This window comes from Arachis ipaensis, chromosome B2 (genome assembly GCF_059453495.1).
Source record: "Arachis ipaensis isolate K30076 ecotype BB chromosome B2, ASM5945349v1, whole genome shotgun sequence".
NCBI lineage: Eukaryota > Viridiplantae > Streptophyta > Magnoliopsida > Fabales > Fabaceae > Arachis > Arachis ipaensis.
Window position 1 is genome coordinate 113,561,700 of NC_142437.1, and position 7,476 is coordinate 113,569,175.

The 7,476-nt window shown below is 32.7% G+C and overlaps 1 protein-coding gene across 1 annotated transcript; it reads right to left on the minus strand.

Moving 5' to 3' along the window:
* Positions 1–3,744: 3,744 nt before the first annotated feature.
* LOC107627753 (protein DETOXIFICATION 53-like) lies at positions 3,745–6,717 on the minus strand. Its single transcript, XM_021113942.2, has 2 exons — positions 6,577–6,717; positions 3,745–5,151 (listed from the first exon to the last, which is right to left on the minus strand). The coding sequence occupies exons 1-2, from the start codon at positions 6,700–6,702 to the stop codon at positions 3,745–3,747; spliced, it is 1,533 nt and encodes a 510-aa protein (XP_020969601.1). The 5' UTR covers positions 6,703–6,717.
* Positions 6,718–7,476: the final 759 nt, after the last annotated feature.

Below are 7,476 nucleotides of genomic sequence, written 5' to 3' on the forward strand. Positions count from 1 at the left end.
AAATCCATGCCCTCCTCGGACTGGATGGCTTGACTGGTGGCGGAGTCTGACAACAACCTCAACGTCGAGGTGCAGAGGCTGCTAGCAAAGAACGATCCCATCTTGTGTACACAGTTTTTGTACGAGGCTGAGGCGGTCTCACGCCAAACCGCGTCGGGGTCGACGATTGAGGCCGTAGATCCATCGACAGCGTCCTCCCCACTTTACTAAGACACCAGAGATTGTTGAGTCGCGGCCTCTACTCTCTATATGTAGGATTCCTACGCAATTAACACAAGTTACTGTGATTAGGAAGACAGATATACAGTTAATCTCTAATAATTTCATAGCAGAAGATAATCAGATGTATGTTTACTCACATAATGGTCTTGAGACTGCTGATCAGCAAATCTTGCTTTGTTCTCCTTCAACGTGTGGGTGTTCTTGAACTTCTCTGCCAATGTAGCCTCGCGGTCCAATGACTTTGACTACAGAAGTTGAATTGAAATATAAAATTATTAGAATGCCTAGTAATGATATGCAAAACAGATAACATAACAAAGTTATTAACAATATTAAAGGAACTATATACCAGCCTGGCCTTTGTTTTCATGAAGGTTGCCGAGTCACCAGTGTACTTGGACGACCTGGTCGATACTCTGTTAGCTCGTTTGGTAAGATTGCTATGTCTGAATCTCGCATTGGTCTCCCAATGAGCTAACAGTCCCTTCTTTACCTCCGGTCAGAGCTAGCCCATCCGCTGGTCCCGCCCATGATGAACATCATCCAGCATCTGTTGGAGTCATCGACCCATCCTATAGTCGAATATCTTCCGGATGGCCAGGTCGTGGTCAACATCCCAAATGAAGTGCAGCTGCAACAAAGAAGTTTTAAATTTAGTTAAACAAGATAGAGGATATAAACTAGTTAAAAATGTTTAAAACAGAAACAATGAAAGTAATTACCGCCCATTTCTCAAACCAGCGCTTCCTGGTCTCAATGGGGATCTTCGTGTTAGTTGGGCCAAGGCCGGACGTACATAAACTTGATGACATTTGTCATCTCCTGGGTACATGTGTTCGGTTTGGTAAACACCTAACAATAACCCACAAACAATAATCAACCCTAATCATTAAATCTAGAAAACAGGAATCAGGAATCATAATCATTAAAACTAGAAAATAATAACCAGCAATTTGCATAAATCTAAATCCACTAAACAGGAATCAGGTTTTAGGAACTTTTAGCATTAACAGGAATCATAATCATTAAAACTAGAAAACAATAACCAGGAATCCACATCAACTTAAATCCATTAAACAGGAATCAGGTTTCAGGAACTTTCATCATTAACAAAAATCCTAATTATTAAAACTAGAAAACAATAACAAAAAATCTACATCAACCTAAATCCACTAAATAGGATTCAGACAGGAATCAGGTTTTAGGAACTTTTAGTATTAACAGGAATCATAATCATTAAAACTAGAAAATAATAACCAGCAATTAACACTTAAATCAACTAAACTAGAAACAATTCAGGCACTTTCAGTGATAACCATAAACAGAAAATACATGAGCATTGAACGTGATACTTACCACGTGCCGCCATCAGGCCAAATGCGCAACCGTGTGGTGGGAGGTGGTGAAGGGGCATCAACTATTGCCTCACTTCCGTGGCTGGACTCTGGGGCCGCGGCATCCATCCTTGGAGGTGGCGTCGTCATGAATGTGGGCTATTGAGCAGTAGGAGGTGGCGCGTCACCGTGGACGAGGGCATGTAGTTGGGGTTAGGGACTATGATGAATGGCTGGTCCACTAAACCTGCAACTTGTGGCATCACCAGCGTGGTTAGAGTAGAGGAAGAGGATCCAAAAGTCTCGGAGTTATCGGAAGAAATCCTTCCTCTACCCCGACCACGACTACGACCACGACCAACAGCCTGATCTGCAGCACCTCTACCTGTCGACATGTCTGCAAATACCAAATTATCAAACAATCTCAACAATAATTTCTCAGCAAAACAGTTATCAACGCAGTAATTAACACAATTAGACAATTTCAAACACTTCAACAATTTAAAACCTAATGTATTGAATCTAACCTAACTTAATCAAGCTAAATCTACTAATATTAGAAACTTAACCCTAAACTAACTTTAAAACTGATTCAAAATTGAAATTAAAATTCTAATCAAACCTAAATTAAATTAAACAAAAATTAATCAATTAACAAACAATCTCAAGAATAGTTTATTTATCTCAGTGATTATAATCATAACGCTCAAATTCTTTACCGATAATTGACGAATTTTTTATTGACTAATCATTAATTCTACAAGTATTTAAATCATACCCAATATCCATTCAACTAGCACCCTAGGGTATTAGGTGTTCGGAATCAAAGTATGATAAATACATTGTTAATTACTATGATAGTTGCAGGTCAAAAGAAACTCTATTATCATGTTCATCTTGAGAATATCATATTAACAAATATACGGTAATTATAACTATTAGGATTCTCAAAGTGAGCTAGTTCAATAGTCATATCTCTATATGCACCATCTATATATATAATTTAATAAATGCGATCTATTAATCTTCATCCAATGAAAATCACAATATATATTGATCTTTACGAATTATTAATGTCCTTTTAATAATCTTATGACCAAAGAACAATTTAGATTAAATTATAAAAGGTTTATCTCTTAATATTATAATCATTATCACAATAATAAATTTTTAAATTTAATTAAGGATCTTATTATATTAACCCTTTAATTGAATAATATATAATAATAATAAAAAATTATTTGATATATAATAGATTGAATTGTGGTCATACTACTTATTCTTAATAGTATCTAAACCCGTATTTATATTTTGATACATTTTATCATTCGAGTAGATTTTTTGCTCCTGATGCATCAAACTCTTAATGTTGCAAGTGTGAGGAGTGTATGAAGTTAGTCTCCTATCAAAGAAAGCAAGGAATAGTGAGAAGTTTATAAGATGAGAGACCCATTAACTTACTACCTTAAGGTTTTGAGTTGAATGTGGTGTCTTCTCATCTTATATTCTCTCACTTGATTCCTCTTCGAAATCTCTCCGGTTATAGAGAGTTCCCCACAGTTGGCCCAACACAAACTAAGGTGGAATCCCTTCTACAATGTGATTTAACATATTATATCCTTTAATGATTTATTTGACTTGATCTTTTCATTGAAAAAAATTATCATCATAAAATTTCATCGAGATAAATGAAGAGATGAAATTTGATTGCATATTTGATTGTACTTTAGAGAGATTGGTTTGTAAGCTTGGGGAAAAAAAAGAAAAGAAAAGAAAAAGATAACCGAATTTATTTTATTTAGTCTCAAAATGAAAGTTAGCTACAAAATGGTTAGTTGCACATCATATAATAAGATGGTGCCAGCTGTCATAAGTAATTCACTCTCTAACTGACTGAACTAACCTTTACAAGTTAAACTATTACAATCTCTACCATCAGCTAGCAATTGAGGCAACTAACATGTAGCACATTCAGGTATAATAAACTTAAAATTCTAAGAAAATTAAATCTATCCAAAATAATTCATGATATAGAATTTTCAATGGTCTTTATCAATCATTACTTTTCACTAGGTAAAGTATACATCAAGAATTAAAACTCCCAAAAATTCCACACAACATTTCTAAAACAAATCTTTGAGGAAGAATTTTACTTACTTTCAACTATGAATTTTTTTTTTTTAAATTCTCATGGATGAGAACTAATTAGCCCTCTTTCCTCATCATTTACACTTTTGTCTTGGGTAGTTATTACTTGAGATAATTCCACTGCCCTCTTAGTTTGGTCCCCCCAATCAGTTTTTACTAAAGTGTATATCATCATAGAAAGACATGAAATTTGTGCTACTAACATTCCAAACCATAACCCTAATAATTCATATTTATATATGAATGTAGCAAAAATAGCGACGGGCAAACCAATTAAGTAAAATGCACACAAATTAATCCTAGCACCTAAGTAAGGGCGTGCAGTCCCAGATAATATCCCACATGAAACTGTTTGAGACCAATTGCAAATCTCACACAACCCTAATATTGGAAGCACACTTGTTACCATATCAATGATTTGTGTCTCATTAGTGAAAAGCTTACCCAAATTTCTCCTCACAAACATTAAGAAAATGAATGCTATGACTCCAAATGTTAATGCTATGATAAAACCTATTATTGCACTCCTCCTTGCCTTGGTGGGTTGACTTGCACCTAAAGAGTGACCAATTCTTGTTGTCAATGCAATGCTTAGTGAAAATGGAAACACATAAAGAAACCCTAGAGTTTGAATTAGGATCCCCATAGTCGCAACCGTGGCTTGGGGGTTGCGTAATAGGCCGCATAGAAAGAGCATGATCTCGTACCACCACCACTCGAGGCAGACCGAAACGCAACTAGGCAATGCCAAGCTTAGCAAAGGCTTCCATCCATGAAATATTGAGAAAAAGGAAGTTCCTTGCCAAGGTTTCAATGGCTTCTTTGAGAAAAATAGATAGCTCAACAAGCCTAATATCATGTTAATGGAATTCAATCCGGTGGCTAGGGCAATTCCCTTGACTCCTAAGTTCAAGTGTATAGCCAAGAAATAATTGATTGGTAGGTGCAAAACTGCGGCACAAGAAGCAACCACGGTTATTGGCGTGGCTAAACCTTGTGTCCTTAGAAAAGTTCTCAAAGGATTAAGGTGCGCTTGTGCTAGTAGCTCTGGAATTGAGAATACCATGAAAACTTGTGCAACTTTTGTGACTTGTGGATCTTGACCTAACATTTGAAGGACTGGTCCCATGTTTAGCCATAATATTGAAATTGGTATGGAAACAACTAAGAGCAGGCATGTTACCCTAAAAAATGTTTGATTTAGAAGTGAATATCTCTTAGCTCCATATGCTTGGCAACAAATTGGGTCCATTCCCATGGTTAGACCCTTTAGAACCGAATTTGCAGTGATGTTGGCAAATCCAAGTGCTAATGACCCTCCAGCTAACTCCACTTTCCCTTGGTGACCCAAGAACAACATGGAAATCACAGATCTTGAATATATCATCAAGCTAGTCATTATTATGGGACTTGAAATCTTAATAATTGATTGCAACTCTTCTTTCACCTGCAACCAATAATTGTGTTTGAATTTGTCATCAATATATACTAATAACATTGTGCATATAATATAATTTTATTTTAATTTATCTATTTCACATTGTTCAGCCTTATTTTATAGGTTTAATTATTCTTTCAGTCCCTATAGTTTTACTGAATTTTCAATTAGGTCCCTATACTTTTTTCTTTTTGATTGAGTCCCTATATCATATCAGATTTTGTAATTAAGTCCCTATGTGATAAAAATACTGTAATTAATAGAATATTTCGTTAAGTAAAACGAATATACCTAACACTTAACTAAATATTCTATGTAGTTTAATAGAATGTTTTATTAATTTCAACGTTTTTGTCACACTAAAGACTTAGTTACAAAATTTGATATGGTATAGGAATTTAATTGAAAAAAAAAAATATAAGAATCTAATTAAAATTTTCATAAAAATATTACCTATGATTCTCAATTTAAGAGTCTATGTATAGTATATTAGATTCAGTATTACTAATCAGAGATCATCATAATATTGTTCATTACCTTATTGTTTATTACGGTTGAAATTTTATAAAGTAACCTATTAGTACTAAAAGTTGGCAATTTCTATTAAAAATATAAAATTGTTATTATGTATATGTTTTCTTTTTCCTTTTTTTTTTCTGCAGTTTAACTCATAAGCAAAAGGCATGTGAGGGAATTATAAACCAAAGCTAGCTATAATATGCCTTTATATAGTAAAAATTTGAACTTTAGAATGAAAAAAATGCTCATGATTAATATGATATAAAAATAGGTTTTGTTAACAAGTATCTTATTAAGAGAACTTCATAAGGTGTTTAATATAAAAAAAAAATTATTAAGAGAAGAAAGATCTATTAACACCAAATAGTTAAAAAAGAGAGAAAATGTAAAGTAAAAATTTATGTATTTCATAGAATCCCTATTAATGATACGAAAATAATTTGAAATTTTCAATAAATATATAATATATTTATTGAAAAAATTAAAATTTTTCATTCTTGCTAAGTTTAACAAGTGCCTTTAAAACATTGTTTAGGTAAAAATCTTGTCAAAGAAGGACTAGCTCGCTAGATGAATTATATAAGATTCAAAATGAGAGGTGCCAAATGAAAAACAGGACTATATATTATTGGAGATTCTTTATTTATATTGGAACTTGATTGTGGGTATTTTAATTTGTTCAAATGAAATGGCTTTACCTTATTATTTTCTTAAAAAATAAGCGAAAAAATTTTGATAAATGATGGATATTTTTCTAAATAAAAAAGCATGTCCTAATGTTGTTAATTGTATAGATAATAACCATTATGTAAATTTTATCAAACTCCAACTAATCTAATAAGTTGCATATTCAATAGCACTGTAGTTTGCAAATTAAGTCAAGGAATTAAATGAGAGAGGAAGTTAATTACAAACCTCGGAGAGAGAAAGATTAGGGAGAAGAGCAATGAGGTGATTATGGAAGTGGCAAAGAAGGCCATGAATGAATGATAATAAGCCATTGTTGGAAGCTGCTTCATTACCACTTTCTCTTCCTCTCATGATTATTATTCTCTCTTCATTATTGTAATAATCTCTTCCAACATCAACACCATAGTGTCACCATTTATATCTCCTCGAGATTCAGCACCAGTGCGCATGATGTTTTCTCCCCAAGCTAGCTTGATATGAAAAACTTAAAATTAAAATAATAATGATAAGAGGAAATATAGAGAGCCAATGGAGTATCTGTACAATGTGTACAATAGGGGTTTAGAGATGTTCGATTCAGTAGGATATCATATATTTTATTATCCCTGGTATCCGGATGGTTATTCTGGATAGTATGGGTGTATTGTGTTTGATAAATTAGTAGTATTTTATCCTGAATGTTCATTTTTTAACTCATATTGGACTAAATAAATAATCATTATACATATTGTACAAATACTCTATTGGCTTACTAGCGGAATTCAAATGTAAATATTTGGTCTTTTTTTTAAAATTAGATCTTTATGGTATATCGTTGTCTTTTATGCATTAAATCATTTAAAAAGGAAACAATAACTTTTTTATTATTTAATTTTCATTCCTTTTAAGACATGTTTATTCCTTCTTTTTAAATCTAAGATCATCACTAGAATAAGAATGTATAGTTTTTGTTTTCTAGGGTATTTAATCTCAAGTTTGAACATTTATATATTATATTTATATTAAATTTAACTTTTCAAGATTATTTGTATCATCAATATATTCACTTATTTCTTTTTATTATTCACTTTGACTTAATTACTTTGTTCGACAATAATGGTCTCATTGTTATATGTAAAAGTTTAT

What these genes read in the sequence shown, in the direction of transcription:
- LOC107627753 (XM_021113942.2), bottom strand. Translation starts at nt 6,702, where the DNA reads ATGAGAGGAAGAGAAAGTGGTAATGAAGCAGCTTCCAACAATGGCTTA. An exon ending in CTAATCTTTCTCTCTCCGAG is followed by an intron (nt 5,152 to 6,576) that starts GTTTGTAATTAA and finishes TATTGGTTGCAG; the next exon opens with GTGAAAGAAGAGTTGCAATC.